Below are 27,550 nucleotides of genomic sequence, written 5' to 3'. Positions count from 1 at the left end.
CAAATGGACTTTAAAAAAAACTGGTGCAATAACATTGTGCTAACTTCACTGCTGGAACAGAGGTGGTTGGTTTCCCTTTATATAGGCAGTCTTAAAAAATCTTGCCTGATATATTTCAAAGAAAACTAGAGTCATAAACGGTGTTAACTATTCAGAGCCTCCAATGAGAAACCTCCACAAAACTGGGGCCAGAGGACAGAAAAGAAAAACTTCATTATGAGTAAAAAAAAAAAAGGCTTATTTTGATCGGGGACAACTTGGTCCTGTGAATCATGGAACTGGTCTCTATGACTCAGCTCATCCGGCTCGATATGCAGTCCCTTGTGATAAGCCTAAGGGCCCTCTGCTCCCTTCCCCCTCCTTGAACTGGAAGTGGATCTGCCTGTGGGCACTCTCTAGCCCCAAAAGTTGGTGGTGGTTGTGGTTGTGGTTGTGGTTGTTAAGCATTGCTATTACTAAACCAGGAAAGAACTTTGCTCATTGAGGGGATCTGGGACTTTCACAGCCTGGCACCTGCAGTACCTTATGTCAGGAGCCAGTAGGGGTGGAGAGAAGCAGAAAAGATGAGTCAGCAGCTCACTGTGTTGCTAACAGTGGCATCACCAAACTCTAAGCAGAACTACAGATAAGTGGTAGATACATGTAGGTATGCATACATATATTATATAGGAACATTGTCTGGTAGGGGGAGAGAGAGGCATGCAGAAACCAAAGGACTGCCTGTGGCTTTCTAAGCAAGCTGTCTTTCATGAAAGATCCCCTATGACTTAGTATGATTCTCTAAGACAAATCTCTTTTAGAAAAAAATCTATAGAATGATCAACAGCAGTGGACGGAGGTGCCTGCCTCCCCAGTATTCATCTCTCTGAGGGCCAAGTATGTGACATCATTCAATCTTTGGCCTGTCAGTTGGGTTACCCAACAAACTCAAGGGATGCTTTGGGGTAAGCAGATACTAGGAATTCAACAATTTTAGTTCACACAGACTACCCTTAAACACTTATGGTCTCTACGTAGGCCAATTTTGAGGCTCTAATGGAAGGCAGAAAAACCTTTAACACTGCTGCCAAGCCTCTAACACATTGAGGCCTCTAAGATGTTTATCGTTTGTCTTCTTGAGTAGTGGACAAAAAAATTGCAAATACTATAGAATTAACATCCCTAGCACGTGACATCATTGTGAATTAAAACAATATCCTTCATTTTATTCAAAGAAGGACAAAAGAAGGCTGGACATCAATTTCATGAAACCAAGATGGCCCAAAATAACTTTGCTGAGTGCTGACATTATAAGATTTTATACTAATCATCAGCAAATGTTTTTAGCTGACTTTTGTTTTAAGCATTCTTACTGAAACAATCACTAAGGTGGAATGGATAGTTCCCAAATTTTTCATTTAGTTATCAGAGCTGTCCATATGATCCAATTTTCTCCTCCTTTATTTAAAAAAAAATCACATTTCCTTTCTTGATGGTAAGAGTTAATGCAGATAGGCTGCAAGCTTTTCTCAATAATTACAGGCCTTCAAATGTCTTTTAAAATGAGAGTGGATATGTCATGCAGTTAGCCAAGTAAATGCAATCCCTGATTAAAATGTGAGTTCTAAAAGTTCTGAAAACTTCTAACAACTTCCCCAATCAGAGCCGTGGCTCTCTTCTTCTCCTTTTCTCTTAAGAGCCAATGTCATTGTATGTTACACTCACTCCTTATGCCTTCACAAGCTCAAATCCACAATTACATGTTCAAATATTTGTGTTTTTCCTTTGAAGCTAGAGGCGAAAAAAAATCTCTTCTGTCTGTGGATACGGCTGTGAATGAACGAGGTGCCTGCACATAGATCTCCTTAAACTTTCTGAAGATCTGCTTCTCCTTATCCCACTGGTAAATCTGGGAGAAGGTGTAGTCACTTCCCAGTGCTAGGTAGTGATTATCCTTAAAGGAAAAGGGCTGAAGGGTCATGGCCCCCCGGGATGGGAGAGCCTGGATCTCCACAAACTGCTTACTATTCCATTTCATGACTCTGGAATCCCCAATGAACCGAGTAAGGGAAATGTATAGGTTGTTCTGCATTCTAAAGCTCTTCACGGCCAATACATCCTCCATATTGGGAATGTCACCATGTGGGACAAACTTCTTAGAACTTTTATTCCACTGCAGTATGATGGGGACCTGGGAGCGACTGGAGAGGATTAAATGGGATTTTCCATCTATGTCAACAAACTCAGCATCTGTGTCCCTGAACCATTCATGCAGAGATTGGTAAGAGTAGAATCCTTTGCTATTCCATTTATAAACGGTTGACAAACCAGCTTTAGAGCTATCTGCAATGACAAAGAACCTTTCATCATCGATCTGAAACAGCTCTATGTCGTTGGGCTTTGAAATCCGAGAAACTTCAATGTCCTGGAATTTGACAAACTTGGTCCAGCTTTCATCATACTTGTATATGTGTGAGCCACCAAAAAGCTGTGCCACCACCACAAAGACCTGGTCTTCGATCAGGATTGCCTTACATCCCACTATGGACTGACCTGTTCCCCAAGACAAAAGGGAAGGAAGGGTGTTAGTGCAGCTATAGTCCAGCTGTGTCACCTAAGATAGCCAGAGAAATTATTTTTCAAGTACTTTGGGGTCCCTCAGAGGAAAAGAGCTCATTAGTAAAACATAGCAATTAAAACAAAACAAATGGTTTTCATGTTGTTCCTTTATCTTCACTCATAGAGAACTGTGGCAGTGAAAGAAGCCCCAGCTACATTTGGTATGGGATAATAAGGGAAGCACAGGATTTGTTTTCTGTAAGGATACAGAAAGGGGAAAAAAAGATCCAATGGCTTTAGAGATATGTGAGTCCTCAGTATTAAGTGTCATCAATCAAGAAAATCAAAGGGCAAAATTGTATTAACAATCCTGATAAATGAAAAAAAGTCCCTCTCCCTTCCACCCCCCCCCAAAAAAAGCTGCCCTTAATGCCTTTTATTTAAAACTACTTTGGTGTTGACCCTTCGGTGCCATGATTATTGAATAAATGGATTGATGGATGAGAAAAGGTGCCATATCTATGATCTGTTACAAACATTATAGCTTACAAAGGACTTTAGATATGTTCTCTCATTTGTTCCTCCCCTAAACCCCGTGAGGTAATTATTACTGGAATTCTTAACCCCACTTTACAGATGAGGATGTTGAGGATGGTAAGAGAAGTTCATGACTTTTTTATGTGGTCAAGCATAGCTCAGAAGTGTTAGAGATGGGATTCAAACCTAGGTCTCTATTGTCTGGAAAGAGATCCAGCCCTCTTTCCAGTAATTGTGAGTGAATGAACAAATGAACAAATTATCTGAATTACTTATATCAAACACTGACTACCTACAGCACAGCAGGATGGTGCATAATGATTTTCCAAGGCTGACTTGATGACTGCCACCTATTCTGGGGCACTATCACCTTCTAATCACACCCCTACTTCCATTCCCTGGTTACTTCCACCTTCCAGACCTGTGTTCTGTAAGCAAAGTAGCAGCTGCCTTCCGAAAAGTTGCTGACTTTTGATGTAGGAAATTCAATGAGTATGTTTTCCTCAATTCCCTAGGCAATTTGGACAGAAGTGAGCTTTGTTCTTGGAAGCTGCAGGAACCCTTCCTTGACTTCTCCTTTTGGCTTCCCCTGAGAAGCCCAGGCCTAGTGCTATTATTTCCTAGGAGCACTCCCTAAGAGTCTTTTCTTCCACTCTTCTGCTTTTCTTCACCTTAATTCAACAGCCTGCTTGACCTAGGTCCCCACAGTGCAGAAGCAGCAGAGAGAAGTGCCAGACTCAGCTGATCAGACGGACAACCTGAGCCAGCACTTAACCAAGTGGAGAGCTGCTTTCTCCAGCTTCTCCCAGGAAAACACTAGTTTGTGGAGTCATTAGCAATCCCGGCTACTTTCATTTAAAGGAAGGAGTTCTTATCCATGAACTTGGTTTTTTAAAAAATACATATTTTCATAAATGCACTTCAACGTAATTGGTTTCCTTTGTGATACCATGCATTTTATTTTATGTGCTAAAGACATTATTCTGAGAAGGGGCCCATAGGCTTCACCAGGCTGCCAAAAGGGTCCATAACGCACACGCGCGCGCGCGCACACACACACACACACACACACACACAGCTAAGAGTCCTATTTTAAAGTGTTAAATGAAAGAAGGAAAAGAATTGGAACAAGCTAGCATGAGAAACCAAAGAAGGAAGAAGTATGCAGAGAAGTAAGGAGGATGAACTGAATTTTTTTTTAATTGGGATAGTTACCCCATTTATCCACTTAGCTTTGCTGTGGTTGAAGAGATTTGGACTGAGAACTCAGTAAACTAAATCCTATAATCCTCATTAGTATATTTCCCCTCTGCCTTTCTTCAAGAGTCTCCTGCCAATGGAAAGTGCTGATGTTATTCTGCAGAGGCTAGTGGGGTGAGGTGGGGAGTCAATAACTAAGGTGAACTTGAACATCTCTTCAAAATAAATAATTTCAAAGACATGAACAAAACTGTCACCAACTCAATATGCAGAAAATGTGGGCACCACACAGGCAGACAGAGTAATGAGGGCAGAGAATGCACCATAGGTGAATAGTGTCTAGGAATAATGTGGACATTATAGGTAAACAAGGTCTGGGAAAGATGCAAATTTGCCCTGCTTCATTTGAGTCCTATGCAAAAGGAACTGAGAACCCCATGGGGGGGGGGGGGAGGTGGGGCTGGGGACTCCCTGACACAACCAGGGACCAACCCATAGTTACTGAGGTGATAATCAGGGCGAGCAGTGCTCAGGGAGGAGAGACTTTCACCTCCTTTGTTTTCAGCACCTTATTAGTTGTTCCTTCTCTTTATTCATTCCTCATTGTCATCACTACTGCTGTTTTGTGTTTTATAGCAACTGCAGTTTCTCTCCAAGGATGGAAGGCCATACTCTTCACCATCCATCATGCTGCCCCTATGATCCAGGTGATCCTTGGGTTCAGTGATATTTATAAAACATTTGAAGAGATGCAGATAATATCACAGAAAAGTTCAGACTTTTCTCCTTTGCACTAGGGAAGGCAAGCAGGACCCTGGACAGGTCCTCTTGTCCATTCCCAGATCCTTCTCTTTGCTTCCTGTCAGAGCTATGTCACTTCCAGTGTACTTTATGGTCTTTTGAAAAGCCAGAAGAACACATGAGGAATTCAAACATGAAGTATAATCCTGAAAAATAAGTGGAAGTAAGCATTATCCACTTTATGGCCCTATCCCAGATCCCTATGGGACACATAATAGAAGGACAACTTACAAACTATGCGAAATACGTGGGGAACTGGTTGTTTTTGTTTTTTTTTTTGTTTTTTTGCTTCCTCAAATAGGAAGGAATTGAGGAATTCCTCAAATAGGAAACAGCTGCAATGGTACAAACTGTACAGATTTTGCTTTACCAGAGGTGGTAAAGAAGGGACAGGTAAGAATCAATGTAATTAATGCAAAGTCTTCCGATCCCTACATGTTTAACAGAACTGAAAAGGGGGAAGTGATATACTCTGGTCACTTGTCCCTACCACCTCTTCCTATTTTGCTTTTCACATTTTTAAAATTTATTAGTTTAAGTTGTTAGGACAGCCAGCTTCTCTCATTAGATCCACCTGCCCTAGAGTGTGCTGAATTTGCATTTCCAGAATGGAGCCGCTGTTTCCAGGAATGTTAGTTCAGCACTAAGAGACCAGATGGCCTGACAACAAACATAGGAGCCTTATTTGAAATGGCATCTTTGGAGCATCAGGATGTGTCTCTTGCAGACCTCTCAATATTGTGAGATTAGGCTAATTAGCAGCCCTTCTTCCTGAGGGGGTGAAATGACATTCTCTGGGAGCCCTGATGTCCCTGCATCTGCTACGAAGCCAGTTCATTCCTGAGAAATTCCTAGGAGTCTCCTATACTGAAACACTAGCAAGAAGGGTTTCTAATTGTAACTGTAAGATCCTGCTACTTACCCTAAAATAAATCTGTAAAATGAGAATTGGACTAGACTATTTTATGTCTCTTTCAGCTCCAGACCTTGCGTCTCTAAGCACCAATATGACCTCTCCACCTGGATGTTACACCAACACTTCTAACTCAACATACCCCAAACCAAGTTTAATGTGTTTCTCTGTAAACCTCCTCCTCTAACTTCACTTTTTTTTCTTAGTGACCACCATTCAACCCAAAATTTTGTTATCTTTGAGCCTTCTCTCTCCCTCACTGCTCCATTGGCTAGACTGGTCATCCAATAAATTATCAAGCCCTGGAGAGCCTTCCTCCATAAAAGCTCTCCAACTCACTCCCTCTGTATTCCCATTGTCACCCCCCTGCATTATCCACCCCCTGAACTACCAAACTCCTTTTATGAAATAAATATGATATTGATACCTAAACCAGGAAGAGTAAAAACAGAAAAAGAAAATTATGAATTGTAGAAACCTAAGAGGTTTTCCTGACTCTACTCTCTGTCTTTCTTTCCAATCAGTCCTTTCCACTATTGACGGAACCATCTTTTTAATACATAGCTCTCTTCATATCACTCCTCTGCTTAAAAAAAGCTTGGCAGTCTCTTACTGCCTATCAGGTAAAGTTCAAATTTCCCTGTCTGCCATTTAAAGATATACACAATCTGGTCCCATCCTAACTTTCCAATTTTATCTTATGCTACTTAATTCCCTTAACTTATTCTGTGTTCCAACCAAACCAAACCATTCTCTGTCCCCTGAACATGCCCTGAACTTTTTTCACCTTCACATCTTCACTCACACAATTCCCTAGACTTTAAATAGCCTTTTTTGCTTATATAATCCCTACCAGCTAGAGGCAATGGATAAAGTAGTAGACTTAGAGTCAGCAAGACCTGAGTTCCAATCCAACCTCAACCCTTCCAGCTGGATAACTCAAGGCAAATTACCTAACCTTTGTCTGCCTTGGTTTCCCCATTTGTAAAATGGGATCAAAATAGCACCTACCTTCCAGGGTTGTTGTGAGGATAAAATGAGGCATTTGTAAGCTGTTTTACAAACCTTAAAGTACTATAGAAATGCTAGCTATTATTATTACTGCTCATCCTTTAAAACTCAACTAAAATGTCAAATCCCCCATGAAGCCATCCTGTTTCCCTCTAGTTATCTACCTTGCAGGGCTGTGATGAGGATAAAATGAGATATTTTTAAAGTGCTTAGTCTGTGGCCTAGCACATATGGCAGGTGATATATGAATGCTCATTCTCTTCCTCTTCCTTCTCCTACTGTTGGTCCCTGGCCCTCAGAGAGGACTTTAATGCATTTAGAATGTATTCTTTCAAATTATAGTTATCTGTGATTTTGTCATATCCCCCATAAGACTCTAAGCTTCATGAGGGCAGGAAACATCTTCCCTTGGAACTAGCACAGTGCTTTGGCCACAGTAGGCACTTCAATGTTTGTTGAATTAAATGGACATTCGGCTCTAAGAATCTATGTTTTTTATGAAAGTATCCTCATAAGAAAATAGTCTAGGCTTCTTTGCCTCTTCATAGCATAAATGTTAGTGACAGTTTTCTTACTAATCATGAAGAAAGCTCATAAAATATGGTGATTAGACACCATCTCACTAATAAGAAACAAGAGAGAAAAACCAAGGAGGCTGCTTGATTTTAAGAGAAACAGGACATCCTGTTGTAAAGTGACATATTGTAAAGGACATCAAGATCCCATTGGGAATGCTGGCAGAGATAAACTAGCAAATCTGGCTCCAAGAGCCTGAATGTTGTGATCAGCATATTCCTATCTTACAAATAAGATCCTGGCATATTATCACTGAAGCCCAAAGGAATATCCAAATTATCTAATTAGTCCCAACAGGTCTGGCCTTGGAGACAAAAGATCAGAGTTCTAATCCCAGGTCTGCCCCTTATAAACTGTGTTATAGTACCCAAGTCAGTTTACCTGTCTGGGCTTCAGTTTCTTTATCTCTAGAATGGAGCTAATATTATTTGTACTACATTCTTTATAGGGTTATTGAGAAGAAAGGGCTTTGTAAATCATAAGTCAAATTTCCTAAAAGCAATTGTCTGAGCATTTTGGCACACTGGAGTTTTACTGCATAAAATACATCTTGAAATGAGTGGGCTTGGACCAGGAATTTTTTTTTGTTACGTGGATATGTGTGTGTATGTTCACACACACACACACACACACACACACACACACACACACACACACACACGATCTGATCTCCTAGATGGGAAACTAGAGCAAATTTCTGAAAGATGAATCCTTTTAGCCAAGATTACCAAGAAACGTCAGTGCCAAATAACATAACTTTGTGGTAGCAAAAAAACCCCAAAAAACAAAAAAAAAAACAAACCTGAAAAGAAAGTAAGTATCCATTAATTGGAGAATGAATGGTAGAACAAATTGTATTATGTGAATGTAATAGAATACTATTGTGCCAAAAGAAACAATGACTATAAGAGATTCAGAAAAATAGGGAAGAATTATATAAAGGGATAGAGTGAAGAACTGAGAGAACAAAATATACAATGATTCCAATAACGCATATGAAAATAACGAAAAAGGCAGTTGAGTAACTGTTCTAGAGAATAGATGATTAAATGTGTATTACATATGTATATACAAATATATGTATATATACTCATATACACATATACATATACATATGCATGTGCATATCCTCTCTTCTCCGTAGAGATTTAGGGGGACTGTGGGCATGAAGTGTTGCATATATCATCACATGGAGTTGCTTTGTCAGCTTTGCAAAAGCAGAGTCAGTGTGTGTGTGTGTGTGTGTGTGTGTGTGTGTGTGTGTGTGTGATGGGGAAGGGGGAATACTGAGAAATGACTGATGTAAATGAAGGAGTTAAAAATAGTCCATGCAGACTGGACATGCAGTCCTAAACAGAATAATCCTGCCCAGTCTATTCTTTTCTATAGCAAAAAGCCTCAAGGTATACTTATCTAAAATGAGATAAATTAGGGTTTTTTTTAATATCCTACTTTGTAAACAGGGATCCTAAATAAAATTAATGTGGCTATGGAACTCAGTGCCATAATCATAATATAACAATAACAGTGATAGAATCATAGCTCTAGTGCTGGAAGGAACCTCAGAGAGCATCTAGCCCAACCTTCTACATCATAAGAACTAGTAGTGATGAAAATTGGCAAAGGGCTTCATATATATGTATGTTTATATATACATATATGTATAAATTATATATACATACACATAATACATACTATATAAGTGTATATGTGTATATGTGTGCGTATACGTATACGTATACGTATACGTATACATATACATATACATATATATATATCCTTTGATCTTCACAATAATCCCATGGTACATGTGGCTATTGTTGGTCCCATTTTATGGATGAGGACTCTGAAGATGGGAGAAGTTAAGTCACAGGTATAGTGTCTAAATTAGGATTCACATTCAGGTCTGGCTAGGTCCAAGACCAACATACTACCTTATGACCTAACAAAATAAGCTGAAATATCCCATTTAGAAAGGTTGGACTCCATCGGTTTCAAATGTGTTTTAAATAAAGCATGTCACTACTCCATTCATGACAAGGACTAGTTAGCTCAGTTGGTTAGAAACCTGTGCTTATGGATTCCAAGGTCCTGAGTTCAATCCTCATGTAGGCTAGTTGATTTCTCATTCCATTATGTGACCATAGATATATACCGTTAGCCAGTGTTTTTCTTCCAAAATACTTTTCCTTGGACATAAGTGGGGGGGGAGCTACTTAACAATGTATAAAGAGGCCAATGCAAATCTATCACACGACTTAGAAAACAACACTTACGTGCCCTATTGATGGAGGTCTCTAAAATTATCTTTACAGGAGAAGAACATTTTAATGGTCCTCAAAACTCAAAGTTATATGGATTCAGTTGCTGCAAAATATGGGGGGTGGAGCATAAACCATCTTGGGGAGTGGGGAGGATTAAGTTTAGCCACCTTAGGGAGACCGATGGTGTGAAGAAACCTGCTTTCTCATGACTTTTAAATGATTAACTTTATATATAACATATGTTGTTGCCATTTCAAAATCACTGTGGCCTTTTAAGAAGCCAGCATGCTAAATCATTCACCCAGCTTCCACTTGAAGGGTCTAATTGAAATCAGCTGAGCACTGTGACATCGCCACAGGCAATTCAAAGAAGAAAAAAAAAAAGGCAGTTCCACGGAAACTTGTTTCAGCTCAGGAGAGGGAGCTACTCAGGAGAGGGGTTCCAAACTGGTTCTTGATGCCTAAACAAGACTAAATCCCATTCCAGGGGACCACTCAAGAGATTGCCAAGCAATTTTGTGAAGTCCAATTTAGATGCTTAGGTCAGGGGCAGGCAGCCTGGATGCTAAGGGAACGGGCTCTATTACTAGACAGCTTAGGGTAACCTTTCACAATTTTATGAGGGTAGAGAGGATCTCCACTTTCCTACAGAAAAAATAAAAAGCTGTGGGGTAAAGTGGTAAGCAAATCACACTTCGAATCAAAAGAAGTAGCCCTGTCATTTACCTGTTAAGTGACCTTGTAGAGTGGGGGGGAGGGTTGAGGGGAGAGGGGGAGGAATGTTAGACCTAGAATCATGGAAAATCTGAGACTAGGTGTACTCTGAGGTCCTTTTCACCTCTAGTATTCTTTGACTATGAGCACATGTATGGTATAATGGCATAGCCAGATCATCAGTGTGGAAAAGGAGGTAGGTCTATGTCAGAACTTGGAAAAAGAAGAGTGTTAAGTGGGCTGATTTTTCCCAGAAGCAATAACACTCACTATCTTAGGCTACCAAAAGAAAAAGAAACTAAAACAAAAAAACTTGGCTACATAGTAGGCTTAGCTCTATGATCAGAAAACTGTGACTGCTGGAATAATAATAGTTGGGTGGGTGCTGATGTTCTCCAAGATGGAAGACACTATGTCTGCCTCTCTTCACTGCTTTCTCTATGTTTCTAGAATCAATTTCTAGAATTCAATTCAGACTCAGTTAAGATTCTCTAAAATAGTTATAAAACAAAAGAAATGGCTCTTGACCTGCCCTAATTGACCTTGTATCTCCAAAAATGTCACAAAGTCAACGGGGAACATGGGCACGCAAACCAGGAAAGGGCTATTAGCCTGGCTTAGGAGGGTATACTTCCAATTAGATGGAGCACAATTAGGCATTTCCCAGTTAGCCAAAACCTGAAACCAAAACTTCAAGGACAAGAGGGAGGATCAAGGCAGGAGACTGTGGATGACTCTATGACCTATCGCTGCTCCTGGACATTTAATTTAAACACATATCCTACCAATAGCAGTTGGTAATATTCTAAAAAAATGATACGTTTCCTTTTCTTCTCTCTCCTCCCACCCCAACCTCACTTGATGAGAGTCACCAGAGAATATTTTCACCATTCCAGGCAGAAAAAACAACAAGGAGCAAAGGGAAGAGAGAAAATGTGTGTTTGTGTGTACGCTAGGATGCATTTATGGAGTCTAGCTTTCAAGATCTCCCTTTATGACAGAGAACATTTCTTCTTTCATAGGCCTTAGACAATGCTGAATGTTGGTAGATAAAACCGATTAGGGCCATAAACGTACCTGTAATATTGTCATAGCTCCTGAAATTCATTTCAATGTGGTCCCACTCTAAGACCATACAGTTTTCCATACTGGGCTGTGCGATGGCCACAAAAACATCATTCTTAGAGTTGAATGTATCCACAGAAACAGACTGGTAGGGCAAAGTCTGATGCACCACAAAATCTAAAACCAGAAATTAAAAAAACAAACAATGACCATAAAAATCACCCACTGGAAGTACCCACAGTCACTTATCTCCTGCCTCATTTATCAATAGTACTGCCAGACTGGTGAGGGAGAGACAAAGAAAAGAGAACATGTTTAGACTCACTAAAAGCATCAAAATAGAATTCACTGTGGGGGATCCTGGAAAGATTATGGTTTGCACGGGATTTGCAGCCTATGTTACTGCTCCTATTAAGTTTCCCTCCAGGTGAGTGGCTTCAGAAGTAAGTTAAGGGATTTCAAATCTTTCTAATAAAATTGGCAGGAACAGCTTTTAAAGTTGCGGGGGAAAAGCTATATGCCACAGAGGCCGCATGTCAAAAAACTCAACCTGAGAAGTTGACGCAAAGCTTGCGCGTTGTGTCAGTTTCACTACGGTGCTTTCAGAGTTTGAAATGGAATCACATCCTCAAGCCTCAGGTGTAGTCTATTGTTTTTGTTTAACAGACGAATTTCTGTGAAGTCAAGAACTGAGAAAGGCAGCCTGACATACCTGTTCTCTCAGATCCTGGGCTTCTGATGGAAAAACTGTGGCTAATTAGTGAAAACAATAACACAGAAAATACTGAAAAGGGAGGCTGTCAAGCTTAGGTTGGAAAACCTGACCTGTCTTATAAGAATCAGGCAATAGTAGAGACTATGGCGTCTCAGTGGCATTTCTTTTCTATTTAGGCTCCTTCCAGAGCTGTGCTAGTGACTTGCAGGTTAATCCGTGATGAGGAGTGGGGAAATAACCTGAATTTGGTTACTTATTGACTCCCTGATTCTATAGAGAAGTTGGGGGGTTACTGTGGGATTTGGGTAGCCACGGGTGATTATTTCTCATTACCATCTCATTAGCAATTTCTTTATTTTCAGCACATTTGGTGGCAGCTCAGTGTACCTCCCTATATTCCTCTACAAAAGATACCTAGCATGGCACTCAAATGCTGGCATGCCTGTCTAACTGTGTGAGGATTAAGTGAATATTTTCTAAGAAGTGATGCTGGATCAGTAGTTATGTGGCCTAGAGAAATCCGGGGCTGGAAGAATCTCCAAAAAACCATCCAATAATAAATACTATCCTGTGACCAATGATTAGCCTACAAAATAAATGGATACATTTTACCCAGATGCTCTCAGGGGATAGGGATTAGATCTACAATTTCATTTATTTAAAAAATTCCCAAGTAAGGCAACTCCCTCTACCAATGCAGATAGGTTTCTCTTTCGGTCTTGGAGAACTATCTGGGGGCACTAGTGACTTGCCCTAATTGTCAGGTGGCCAATTAGTATCAGAGATGGAACTTGAACCCAGGACTTCTTGGATTTAAAGCTAGTTCTCTCTCCACTACACCACACTGCCCTGCTGCTGTCAATAGGGCTCAAGTTAAATATTGGCTAACTCTTAAGCATTGTAGATTGATGGCATAAAGGTAAGTGATTTATGCCAGGAAGGGGCCTCTTTCCTGTCTCCTACATTTCTCCATAAATCAAAATCTTATTGATTTTTTAAGATCTGACACAAGAACTGCATTTTCCACAAAGCTTTCTGTGACCATCCCAATCAAGTGTTCCTTTACTTCAAGACTCCTGGTACTTACTGTCTGTACCACTTGTTGAGCATGTATTATATACTCTCTTTGTTTTAAGGTATTATATCTATTTCTAATTTTTTATATGTTTATGCCTTATCTCTTCCAGTAGACAGGAATATATTTGAAGAAATTACTCAGTTTTATGCTTTTATCCCCCATACTACTCTTGTACACAGTAAGCATTCAATAAACTTGTTAATTTTATTTTTGCTTAGATTGCCTCACTAAAGTCACTTCAATTGATAAGGGGCAAGTTGGAAGGAAGGAAGAGAGGGGTATTCAGGGAAGAGTCAGGGGAACTGGGAGAGATTGAGAGAGAGAGAGAGAGAGAGAGAGAGAGAGAGAGAGAGATGGACAGAAAGACAGACGGAGACAGAGAGAGAGAGAGAGAGAGAGATGGACAGAGACAGAGAAAGAGAGAAACAGAGAGAAAGAGAATTTGAGGGCTTGCACATGACCAAAAAAGGTAAGGGAAAGATGAAAGAAGTGGTGTAGAAAATGAGGAAGGAGTTAACCAAATGAGACAAGAAGTGTTGAAGAGGGGAGGAAATGGGAAATAAGCAGCTGAAGAGACATGGTTGGGTTGGGCAGGAAAGGAGGCAGAGGTAAGGTATGAAAAGAGCAGGAGACTACTTGTCAAATAAACAAAGTGAGGGCATGAGTCTAAGAAAGGACGATCACTTCACCTGTCACCTCCTCTGTTCCAGTCACAATTAAACTCATATTCTGCTGGTAGTGATAGTTTTAAAATCCTAGTTCTGTTTGCCAGCCAGACTTTTTAAGCGTATGGACAATACCTTCTTCCCTTGTACCCTCCACACTCCTAGCACTAGGACCCCCAGGACATACTCAATAAGTCAGGTTTCAGTTTCTTCATGGCCCCATTTAGGGTTTTCTTGGCAGAGATACTGGTATGGTTTGCTATATCCTTCATTTTGTAGATGAGAAAACTGAGGCAAACTGGGTTAAGTGACTTGCCCAGGGTCACACAGCTAGTAAGTGTCTGAGGCCAGATTTGAACTCAGGAAAATGACTCTTCCTGATTCGAAGCCCAGTGCTCTATGTATTATGGCACCACCTAGCCACCCATTCAATAAATACTTGTTGGCTTAATGAGTGTTGACTCCTTACATAGGATTTCTCAGTAAAACTTGGGCATCTCTTAGAAAAAAGCCAGTAGAGGCTCCTTCCATCACTTCAGTTGGCCAAAAGCTATTGCTGTCAGTAGGCCTCCGCTGAATGAATTGATGCTGGCAGGGAAGAGATGACTGGAGCAGAAAGGATATTGGGATGATTGGGATGGTCTAGGCACAAGAGGTGGGAAGAAACAAAAAAAGGATCAGAATGACAGTAGAGTAGGTTGTCCGTCAACAGAAAGGAAGACAACACTAACAAAATTTGGAATTCAGATAATTAGGCTTTGCTACAGATACTCAGCAGTGAGTAAAACCAGGTTCGTCCTTCTTTTGCTAACAGGGCTCATGGAAAAGGAAGAACAAGGCTTTGCCAATTTTCTTGTAAATATAAAGATGACAAATGAAAAAAAGGGAAGGAGGGGGAGTCGGTGGGAGTTACATGTTCACTGTTCTAAGGATGTGTAGAAGGATGCAAAGAATACAGCTGTGTTCTTTTAATTACAACAGAGACAACTTTCAGCTTTCTTTATTGGGTTTCCTGTTTTATAAGTATAACCCAAATCTGCCAAGAGTGCCAAACAAGTCCCATCTCACTCATAACTCATGACTTCCTGGTTCACATTAGGCTCCTAACTGCACTCTTAATTCTCAGATACATTAGCGTTCCATTAAATATGTGGTTCTTTTAAACTGGCAGGGTTTGCAATTCAGTAGTACTTTTAGTCTTTAAAGAGTCATGAAATGAGAAGTTATAACTGCAAAAAAGAGTAAGATAATTCCAAAACCAAATTCTAGAAACTCTGTTCTTTACTGGTCCCATTATGCCCCACTGTTGCTGAATCCTTTTTGTAAAAGTGTTTGCATATACTTTCTGTATACTGAATATCTGGCATAACGAAATCAGTTAATGGCTGGAACCGTGAGTCTAATTCTTAATGGGAGACATTTAGACAAAAGGGAAGGATGAAAGGAAAAGGTGTGTGGGGGATTGAAGGCATTTACATAAAATCCCTCATTTACCATTAAATAGCAGTTAGCAGAAGCATCCTCATCCTGAAAGCCTCTCAAAGACTGCATATATTGGCATGACATCAACTCATAAGTGATAAAGTATTAATAGGACTCTCTGGAGTCAGAGCTGCCACTTGTCTTCTCTTTGGATCAAGCTCATGATGTCAGTGGGGCTGTTACAATTTAAATCTGACTCCCACTGGAATCAACAGAATTTCATGTGACTATTTATAGCAAACATACTAAATAAATTATACACGATATAGATCCTATTGGGAGAGAAACTGCACATTAATGCATCGCTTCTGTTTGCATTTTCATTAGCCCCTGAAACAAGGGAGACAACGGAGCAATTAGGATGCAAAATTCACTCCCCCCCCCCAACACACACACCCCACAAAGGAATCTGGCGACTTCACCCTACACAGGTAATACTATGAGATCGCTAAAATCAGCCTAAAGCTGGGGGTGGGAGGTAGGGGAAACGGAGCTGTGAGCTCAATATGCACGGGTGAAACTTGGCTGCAGTGACTTGTGGTGTTAATGGCCTCTGTCGCTTTGCTATAGGACGGAAGAAACAACAGCCCACCTCTCTCCTCCACAGGGGCAAACAGGGATGGCATGCTTAAATGCTCCATTTGTGCAAGTGTGACTTGGGAGGAAAATTACACACTACAAAAGAGACCCCTTTCCAAATACTTAGCATAGGCTCTAGCTTTGGGCTTTCTGTTTTTCTTGGTATTGTTCCTTAAGATAGCTTCTCCTCGAGCCTTTATAAAAGCAACAGAGGGAGTATAGTAGGGTCTGAGCAAAGAAGAGGAAGCCAATAACTCATAATTTCTTGACCCAGTTTTTACAATGCAGTGTTTCTATGGTCTGGCAGGTCATAATTTTTCTGTGCCAATTTCATTGTGAGGGAAGAAACCAAAGACTAGGTGGTTGGTTTCTGTTACAGGAGGGAAAAAAAAAAAACAAAAACAAAGCCAAAAAATGCTATTTTTTCCCTTTATCAGAAAGTTTTATGACACGCTCCTGAAACCAGTCAGGTGCTGACTAATTCATGTTAATTAATGAAAGGCCATTGATTATGCATGGTTTAAAATCCATTATCAGGCCTCTATTACCCCACGCATTCCAGGTTTAGGGCAGATTTCAGGTGCTGACCACTTTGGACCAAGCCACCTCCTCATTCCCATGCCACCTCAATGATAGTAGCTATCACTTAATATAGCTCCTACTGGGTGCCAGGCACTATGCTAAGTGCTATATACACATTATCTCATTTGATTCTCAAAAAAAAAAACCAACCCTGAAAGGAAAGTACTATTATTATTTATAGTTGAGGAAAATGAGATAAACAGAAGTTAAGTGAGTTGACCAAGGTGACACGGCTAGTAAGTGTCTGAAGGCAGATTTGAATTCAGATCCTGTACTTTTTTTTAGGTGATGCTTCATGGGGTCCTACTTCAGGAATCTCCCCTAACATAGAGTCTTTTCAGGTACCCAGATCTCCCCTCTGCCCCAAAGATCAGGAAGACATCACCCTTCCAGGCCATTAGAACCCTAATGTTCTAAAGTTAACAAGTTGTTCGTATTCCAGGATACTTTAAGAGAAAGAGGAATGAACAGGAAGGACAGGGTGCACCAGACAAAGTTAATGACTTAGAGCATGACTCTCCACTGAAGAAGAATAGAGATGGGGAAAAAAGAAAGGATGAAAAACATGGGTATCAGACAAAAGGTCCAGTGGGGGATGGGGTGGGGAATATTAGGCATAAATATAATGGCCAATGGGTTTCCAATAGATAACAAATATCTCCCTAGTGGTTGGCAAAGGATTAAAGCACATTCACATTTAATCTCAAAAAATCTAGGCACACAAAGAAGTCCCTGTCCAGACATGAATGACAAGATGGGGACAGAATTTCAGGGTCTTCCTGAAATTCCAGGTTTTCCATTAGACCAAGACATTGCTTGCATGGCCACCTATTTACAAAGGTCAAATTCTAAAAAATCATTTTCCCTTTGTGGCTGGTTGGTTTGTTCTTTCATCGAATAGACCCTGAAATAACAAATGCAGAGAATATGGGACAGTGGGAAAAGCTCTGATTGGATATGAATCCAGAAATGGGTCTGGGCACTGGCTCTGCCACTTACTATGTGAATCTGGGCAAATCACCTTCCTTTTTCTGAGCCTCCGTCTCTTCCTGTGCATAATTTCCAGATGATCTCCAAGGAAGTCTCCCAGCTTGAACATTCTGTTGTATTTTTTTTTGGCTCTGACTACCTAGCTTCACTTTTTTTTCCCTTGAATTTGCATTCCTCATTCTCATAGCTTCTCCTTTAGCATGCCCTGGGACTTTGGAGATATCAACTATCAGTCTGAATGCTTATTTTTATATATTTGGTAAGCAACTTTCATACCATTCCTTTATTGATCCACTTTATCTTTAAAGCTTGCCTTAAAAGAGGCAAAAACTCAGATCTTTTCATCTTGAAGACATAAAACTGATATTTTGTTGTGTTACTCCATGCAGTTAATATTTTAATTTTGTTGTCTGACAAATCTTCAAAAAAACATAAACTGGAACCTTGAGGTTATTCTCAGGATATTACTTTTGGGGAAAAAAATCAAATCATCATAAAAAAATTTCCCCCCGGATGTACAAACACTAATTATTGATCCACTTTCTAACACTAATTGCAATTTACCTAACCATGCCCTTTCACAAGGAGCTGCCTGATTGATTTATTGAGTTGGAGGGCTGACTAATGAAATAGGAATCATAGGGCAGATCATGATTAGACTTAGTGGAATTTTAATTCCCTGGCTCTTTTAATATTCTTTTGCAATAAAAATTCACCTCCAATTCTTTTTTCTTACTCTATTGTGTTAACTTCATCTAGAATTGTGAATTCTTCCTAAAATAGTTTTAATAACAGAAAGTCTCCCCTTTGAAGCTTCTGTTTCACTCCCCATAGACATTCTAACAGAGAATAAAAAAAGAAATGGTTCTAAATATGAATCTTCAATCAGTTATGGTGTGGTTAAAAAGATACATTCTGAATACCTGTAGTGGTGCATTCATAATCAAAACTGGCCACATCATTTAACTTCTTTTCCTGATATTCTGGTGGACCAATACATAGGACATCAGAAACAGTGGAATTTGTCATCTTTAACCACAAATACAACCACTTGGCTTTGCAGTCACACTCAAACTTATTGCCCCTTAAATCTCTAAAAAAACACACAGAAATAGACACGTTTGAAATGGTTGGTAGTAATGCAAAACAGTAGCACTGTTAGTACCCTAATATATTTAATTCCCCAAGACATTGGACCTGGTTTTTGAAATTTCCCAATCATTGCAACCTACTTCTTTTTACTTGTCACAGCAATTTTATTTAAAGGTTTTCTGAGCTCAGGATTTTAGTTTTACGGTAAAGAGAGAGCACTTGTTGCTCACTGAAAAACGCTATCAGGATGACACATCACCCTCTCTTCAAATACTTTTGAAATTGTTACTGTTCCATGCAAAACAAGTTTGGTATAAGAATCCTATTGACACAGGTTCTCACCCACTTAAACAGGACATAACAGGAAAATATTTCACAAGCACAACTGCAACATTGAGCTGTCTAAACCAAGCCTGACCATAAACAAAAATTGACAAACACCATAAAATAAGTAATAGCCAATAGCCATAAGAGGGGGAAGGGTTAGAGTAAAAGGGCCCACCTTTAGAGTGTAACTTAACCTTAACAAAAAATGCATTTGAAAATTACAAAAGCTAACACAATGTACACTGTACACACAATATACATATGAATAACACAATATACTCTAGTTTTATCACAGATTTCAGCAAGAATGCACACAAATGGGGGAGGGGAAAACATTTAAAGTCCACAATTAACTGGACCATAATGGCAAGCAAATATAAATGTGGTTTGCATTACTTACAGTTCAATCAGTGAATCTAAATCACTGAAGACATCCCTTGGAAGTGTTTTTATGTGGTTATTGGCCAAAGAACTGGAAGAAGAAAGTTACATTTCAATGTGGTTATTAACTTTATTCCTCTTCATTCTAAAGTCACTTAAGTAAAGCTAATGATGTAAAATAAAGACTTAATGCCTTCAACTCAGAAATATTCAACTTTGTCAGTGCATGCTGGGGTTAGAAAATCAGAAAAAGCATGACTACTCAGACTGTATTTTAGGGTCTGTATTCTTAGGACAATAAATCACTAAGCAATATTAAACATCTGCCTCTTTCATTCAAGAACAATTTATAAAGTATTTTATCTGTAAAAAACAAAACAAAATCTCATTTATAAAATGACAGGCTGTAGTGGATAACCTCTGAGATCCTTTTCCACACTAATATTCTATGACTATATGACATCATTCCTTCCTTCAAGGAATTATACATGGTCCAACCATAATCATTTTGATATCTTGAGAGTAGACACAAGAAAGGGCTTTGAGAAAGGGCTCAGTAAAGTACCTGGTTGCAAAGTTATTTTTACGTCTTGGTTTCAAAAGCTTGAATGTGTAAAGAAACTAAACCTGAGCAGACCCCCAAGGACCTGTGCTCTTCAGAGAATGGCCTATTATAAACAATTATTTTCTCAGTAACCAGAAGTTCATTCTTGGCATGGGAAACAGGAAAAATCTGGGAAGTTGTACCATGCTTTCACTAAACCCAAGCTTTTCTCTGAAGTAAAAATTGATCTTTTTAACACCAAAAAGTGAGTCCTCTGATAAGGTTATAGGACTATAAATAATCTCTGAAGAATCAAAGCTGGGTGTCACCCAAAGGACAATGGAAAGATAAGTAAACTACAGCATATAACCAACAATGGTTCGCGTTCAAGAAGAAATATCACCCAAAAGACATCCAGTCATTCCATAACTGGAAAAAGAAATGGGTCAGTCACGTAATGAGAGTGACATACAACACATGGACAGCCTGAGGACTGCACTGCTATCTGTGTGAAGGCATTCTAGGCCCCCATCCACCCAGCATACTTGGTAGACCCTTTTCTGAGGTTTTATTGGAGGGCATGGAAGGAAATCAATCAGAACAAAAAAAAGCGTGAAGGTATAGATGGGTTAGGGGTACCCACATTGGTGAGATCATGAAGTCTTTGAAAAACTGAAGTAGCCAAGGTTAAATGGATACCCTTTCTGTTTCAACTCATTGTTGAAAAAAATCTTTCTAGACACCTGCCTTCACTACTCTGCTAAGGTGGTAGGAAGGGTCCATAGATGTGGAACATTGCATATGTTGTCAGGTTTTTTTTATGTATTGATCATTTTGCTGGGTTTTTTTCTTTTTCCCCTTCTTATTTTTTTCTTTTTTAAAAACTTTTTTTGTTATATAAGATAGCTCTCTGGAATGGGGGAGGGTTTTTACATTGTCTAAATTTCTCCCTATATCCCTATATCCCTGTAAGGATACAGGATAAAATTTAGGCTATGTAAAAAACAAAAACTATCAACAAAGGTTTATTTTTTAACAAATCTTTCTAAACTCTGCTAATGTATTCACTGAAGGTGGGGTTATGAATTGATCCAAACTTTCAGGGGGGGATGAAATTGTGAAAAAAGTTACTAAACTGTTTGTATTTGATAAACCCTTAACTGGGGTTGTACCTCTAAGGAGGTCACTGACAGTAGGAAAAGACCCATTTGTATGAAAATATTCAGAAGAGCACTATTTGTTAATAGCAAAAAAGCAAGAAATAAATCATGAGTATAAATACTAGAGGCTAATTGAACCAAGCGTGGGCTCTATGAATGTAATGGGATAATTCTGTGCCATGGGGAACAAGAAATATGTAAAAGTCAGTGAAATGTGAGAAGCCTTGGTTGAAATGAGTAAAGAAAGCAAAACTAAATGCAGAATACATAAAATGATGACAATGTAAATGAAGACAGGACCCAATAGCCAATGGATGATGCTGGCACCAAATTATTAAAGCTGAAGCAGGGGTCCTTCCTTTCTGCTAAACATAAATTGCAAAAGTGGAAATTCGCATATGCTATCAATTGGGGGTGGTTTCCACTTAATACCTTTCAAGGAATGTACTTCGCCCATGGGGGTGTGGGGGGGGGTGGATGTTGTTTATAGGTTTGCTAGGATGTAGCTACTGTATCAACACCAAATGTATCAGAATTTTAAAATATAAACAAATTAAATAAAATGTATTACTTCACTTTGCAACCTAAGTAAATAGTCTGTAACAGCCACAGCTGACTCTTTTTCTCGTGATTCAGGATCTCTAAGCACCTCAGTATCATTCTCAACACAAAAGACTATAGGTCTATCAATGTAGAAAGGTTAGGAGATTGAATGTGACCTGACCACAAGACACAGTTTTGAAGATGTTTTTTAAACACCTAAATCTCTTATGTGGACAACTTTCCTGGAGTGGTAATTGCTTTCTTCCTCTTGAAAGTAAAAGTATTCAGGGCTTGGGATACTCAGGTGATTGAAGGTAGGGCTAAGTTGAGTTCCAGTTGATTGAGGTTTCATAGTCCTATTTTGAGGAGTTAAGGTCAAACCAAAACAGCAACTACCCCATGTATCTGGTAATAGAACCAGCCCGCCAAAATCCTGTTGCCAAAAAATCTAGATTGCCTATCAAATCCAAAGTTGGAGGAGACCTCAGAAATAATTTAATTCACATTAAAGGTTAGAAAGGAAAAACAATTTCTGCAGGAAGTCACTGGCTCTCCATTTCAACTAAAAATCATGTCATTTATTTTATTTCTGAAATTAAATAATTGTTTAAGATTCTGTGTCCTTCAGGATTTTTAAGTTTAAGAGAAAGGAAATGCCCTAAATGAGAGCCATAGAGTGGCAATGTCCCTTTCATACTTTAAAACATGATTTGTGTTTCTCTGTGGATCCTGCAAGTTTCAGGTAAATATATGTGGATGCTGGTGAGGTTCACTAAGGTGAAACGTGAAATTGAATGGTAATGAACAAAGTCCAGACAATGAGCGCTGTTACTCAGGAGTGGGGTCCTTCGAGACATCTGGGAATTTCCTTAGCATTAAAGAATTCAAAGGGACTTTAGAATTTACCTAGTATAACCCGTGCCTAGAGAGTTCCTTTAAAAACCAGGCTTCCATAAGGCTGTGAAGTGTGTGTGTGTGTGTGTGTGCGTGCGCGCGCACGCGCATGTGTATGCGTATATATGTGTGTATGTGTATGTGTGTGTGTATAGATAGACATGGAAAACATCTGACTACAAGGAAATGGGACTCAGAAGAAAAAGATATCAGTAGGATATGGAAGCAAATGAGGGTTCGTTTGGTTCTTACTTTGCCAAATTTAATACACAGTTACAAATTTTAAGTTTTTTGCAGGTTATGGCTATCATCTCATTTAAAAACCCTATTTGTTGGTTTGAACATTTTATTCCTTGATAGGTACTAAACTTAGAATGTAAAAGTTGCCCCCCAAAAGAAATGTGACTTTTTAAAAAAAACGAACATACTTATTCAAATGAACGTTGGTATTTTCAAAATAGCCCTTCAGGGTCACTATATGCCTATTATTAGTTTGAAGCAGCTAGGGAGTATATTGGACAAAGAGCTAGACTTGGAGTCAGAAAGGCCCAAGTTCAAATAAAACCTTAGACAATTAGTGGCTGTGTAACCCTGGGGAAGTCACCTAACCTCAGCCTCAGGTTCCTCGCCAATAAAACAGAGATAACAACAGCATCTACCTCATAAAGTTGTTATCTCAAATGAGATGATATGCACGAAGTGCTTTGCAATCTCAAAAGACTATCTAAACGTTGTTGTCTTTACTCATGCTGTAGCAAAACAAGCTTAAGATCTGGAGTCAGGAGATCTGGGTCAAAGTGCCAATTTTAATATTGAAGGTCCCTTCACATCTAGGGGCATCTCTGTCTTCATCCATAAATGGGAACAATACTCACACATCCTACCTCTTGGCTGCTGTGAGAAAAGCCCTTTATAAACCTTACAGCAAGCACTACAGAAATGTGAGTTATTGGTATTATCATTATTAAATTTTAACCACGCTGCCATTGAACAAAACATTTTTTAAAGTCTTCATTAAGAAATATCCTCAAGCCTACGGTATATTCTACTGAGCATCATCATGGGATGGTGCAGGGGAGGGCAAGAGAGGGTGTCACAATATTTACCTTTTAAGGATGGATTCTTGGAAACAGCCAGAAGTGGTCTGGAACCAAATCTTATGAATGGGGTGGGGGGAATCAACTTTGTACAGCACCATTTGGAGTAAGACAAAATATAATTATAGTATATATATATATATATATATATATATATATATATATATATATATATACACATATATATATACATATAATATATGTTATATTATATATTATACATATATAATATTATATAACTATATGTAGTTATAACAGAAATAAAGTCATGAGATGTTGGGTTTGGGTTTTGGGTTTTTGGGGTTTTGGGGTTTTTTTTCGCATTCTTCCTAAATGACCTTTGAAAGCAACTCCAAAAGAGGAGCTAGACAAATTCTTTCTGCAATGACAACATTATTGGAATAAATAAATATATCACCTCCCAGGGCACTACTTAGGATGATGATACTCATCTGAAATCAAAACTCTGTTTGTTGTTTTTAGTCCTGCCACTTTATATACCACATCTTATATATACATACGCAGAGCAACAAAGGTTCGGGCTACATCTTGTAGTGACCCTAGTCCCAGTCACAGTGCCTTACATGTTCCCTTCCATTTTCTATTGTGCTCTGTGTGTGGTAACAACTGTGATCATTTGTACTTGGACTTGCCCAGGGCCAGGGATGTGTTAGTGACTGGAACTTCCCAACCTTTTCTATCCCCAGGTTTGCCTACAAATTTCTGCATTTTCTCCACACCAGAGGAAAGAGGCTCCATCTGCACTTTAGTGAATATCTGTGCATTAATGGCAAAGATGACTGACCTATGCAGCAGGAGTTGGAATTCTTTGAATAGAATATTCTTGGCTATGATAAACATGAAGAAAAGAGAAGAATAGGAAGGTTACCTGGACTAGGAACCTAAAAACAAGTCATTGGTGTTCCTAACTTATCGTCTCTTCCTGCTCCTTCTTCCCTGTTAGAACACAAGCTATTTGGGGACAAGGACTGTCTTATTTCATCTTCACCCCTCAGCCCATCTAACTCTACCTGCCCTTCAGACTCTGCTAAAGTCCGGCTTCTTCCATGGAGCTCTAATCTAGCCTTCCCTGAGCTCTCTCTTCCCTGAATTCCATACAGTCTAAACCACACCATTTAGTCTTCAACTACAGACTGCATTGTTGGTGGTGTTTTTTTTAAACTCTTTCATGTGTGTTAGCCTTGCCCCTGTAATGCTAATCTGGGTGGGACTTTTTTACTGTTTTCTCTTTTGGAATGCTGAGATAATCAAGTACCTTTGATGAGTCTTGCCTTTCAAATTTTTGCTATTTTTTGTTTGAGTGCTTCTCAGCACCGAGGTAATCAAGGACCTTTGTTTCAACTGGGAGTCTTTGATTAAATCAAGAGTCTTTGACGACCTGCTTAAGAAACAAGAAAGCCCCAGACCCCACACCTTTTTGCTGAGTAGGCTCTGAGATCTCAGGGGCCTCAACAGGGTACAATGAGCTCTGAGGTTGGCGTTTTGCTTTGGGGGATTTCACTCATTGGAAGAGTGTGGGTGATTTGGCCAGAAGAAACTCTGGGTAACCGTCAAGATCCTCCCCCCTCCTTTGAAAACACAGATATTGGTGCTTCTCTCTCTGGTAACTGTTTATGTATTGCTTGGACAGACAACTAGAAGCCTGTCTGGTGATTTGTGTTATTTTGCTCTGTTTATATAATTTCTCCTTGTAATTTCTGTTTGTATTTGCTCTGAAGTTCAGGGTGATGACTTTTTCCCCTGAACTAAGTGAATGATAAATGTATGTTTAATTAAAGTGAGATTGTAAACCCCTTAAAGTTACTTTCCTTAGAAAAGCAGATCAAAGAACCTGTGCTAGCAGCCCTCCTGTGTGCTGGTACTATTGGTCTTACACAGCCACAGTAGGGGCAAGTCTCATTGTTGTTACAGCCCCTTAACTAGGAAGTAAATTCTTTAAGGATGAGGACCATATCTAATTGTATTTCTTTATCTTTCACTGTGTCTGGCAAAGTGATGAGCATGTGCTCAATAAATACATGTCGGTCCACTGATTGTTGAACCAGGTATCCCCAGTTGCAAACTAGTCCCTGGGGAAGTTAGGTGCCCTTGGAAGCTAAGTTTTCTATGCTGGAAACTACATTTAGTAAGGAAAGAATTTAGTGCATCCTCTGTAAAGTACCTAACCAACCACCAGTTAAACACTGGAAATTTATGGAGTATGAACCCCAAAGGGACAACAAGCTTCTCTCTGTACCTCTCTCTCTCTCTCTCTCTCTCTCTCTCTCACACACACACACACACACACACACACACACACACACACACACACACACACTTTCTCTACAGGCTCAATTTCATTTCTGCCTCAAGACCAGAACTTGTACTTCAAGGCCATATAAGTGAGTCAATAGGTAACTGGGTCAACTAGACTTTTCAGTCTGGCTCAACTCAGCCAGTCAAATAGCTATAACCTTCATTAACAATCTATCCATAGCCTTGGCAAAAACAGAACAAAACAAAACAAACAAAAAAAGCTCCTTTTTCAAGATGATCTCTAAGACCCTTTCTAGCTCAACCATTCCATGGTCTATAGTTATCTAGCTTCCACTTGCTAGATACAAAGAAAAGCATGCATCATTAACTGCATTCTGTCATCCTAACATTTTAAAAATTATTTTTCACAGTGGTCCCTGACCAAAGAATAACTGAATAAAAAGCATCTTTGAAGAATGGCAGTTTATGTACCAGGAATTCTCAATGCAGGGTAGGAGGGAATGTGTGTGTGTGTGTGTGTGTGTGTGTGTGTGTGTGTGTGTGTGTGTTTGTATGCTCCTTGTAATAGTGGCATTACTCATTTAAGGGCACCTTGACTGTCTGTTCATAACTGCTGTTTGCCAGCTATTCAGAACTATTTGCTTACCAAAACCTGTTCTAGCCAACAAAACTGCTTTGGCTAAGCATGCTTAATTCAGATTGCAATTCCATGGAGGAGATCCAAATTTCTTTATAGCATAAAGAAAGCAATAGGATATAGGAACATGTCTCAGGAGTTGACTCTGAAAAGATTCTGGGCCCTGGAAGAAGGAAGGTGATCTGGGAAAAATAATGCCAGCCCAACTGAGACCTCCAGAACACTTTCTACATTCAATTTCTGTGTTCATAAAGATGTTTTTCCTAACTTTCTGTCCCCTCTCTCATCCTTTCTCACTCCCTTGGTCTTCTTTTACCCTAGGCAGGGATCTAAAGTTGATTTTCTAAGAGTACTTAGCAATGAGGACAATCTATCCATGCTAATGGACCTAGCTGGAACCAATTTCTGCTAAGATAACTATACCTTTTTAAAGGGCGTTTTCTCCACACCATCTCCCCCTTTAAATTTTCTTTTCATTACATACAGTTGATTATAGCTGGGCAATGTCACCCTCTTTAAATGCAACAGGATGCTTTTTTTGCATATGGACATGCCCTGGTTCCTAACTAACCAAAGACAATGGGATATTTTTACATTTTCAGAAATGCATGATCATTTTGAGTTTCCATGAATTTCTAACAAAAAAGAGGTGCTTTTGCCTTATTCCGAAGTATCAAGTCAAATCAATCTGCAAATTTTTTTTGAAGGAAAAAGGTTATTAAGGAAGGTATAATTCAAGTCACAGATTAATTTCATGTTAAAAAAAATTGCTTGCACTCAAAGAAATCATTAAAAGGTACCATGGTATGAGGGAAAAGAATTCAGGATAGAGAGCTGTAAAAGACCTACTCATTCTTCGATGTTGGAGAAGTCATAACTTTAGGGGGC

General features: G+C 39.3%; 1 protein-coding gene across 1 annotated transcript in view; it reads right to left on the bottom strand.

Moving 5' to 3' along the window:
* Positions 1–430: 430 nt before the first annotated feature.
* Positions 431–27,550, bottom strand: part of LGI2 (leucine rich repeat LGI family member 2) — a 40,901-nt gene continuing 13,781 nt past the window's right edge. Inside the window, exons 5-8 of the mRNA XM_036762307.1 lie at positions 19,530–19,601; positions 18,634–18,803; positions 11,632–11,796; positions 431–2,532 (exon numbers count right to left, since the gene is read on the bottom strand). Of these exons, the coding sequence (XP_036618202.1) occupies positions 1,736–2,532; positions 11,632–11,796; positions 18,634–18,803; positions 19,530–19,601 (1,204 nt within the window). The 3' untranslated portion in view covers positions 431–1,735. The remainder of the gene's footprint in view (positions 2,533–11,631; positions 11,797–18,633; positions 18,804–19,529; positions 19,602–27,550) is intronic.

Source organism: Trichosurus vulpecula, chromosome 6, assembly GCF_011100635.1.
Source record: "Trichosurus vulpecula isolate mTriVul1 chromosome 6, mTriVul1.pri, whole genome shotgun sequence".
Lineage (NCBI taxonomy): Eukaryota > Metazoa > Chordata > Mammalia > Diprotodontia > Phalangeridae > Trichosurus > Trichosurus vulpecula.
This window is presented reverse-complemented; position numbering and strand designations above follow the sequence as displayed.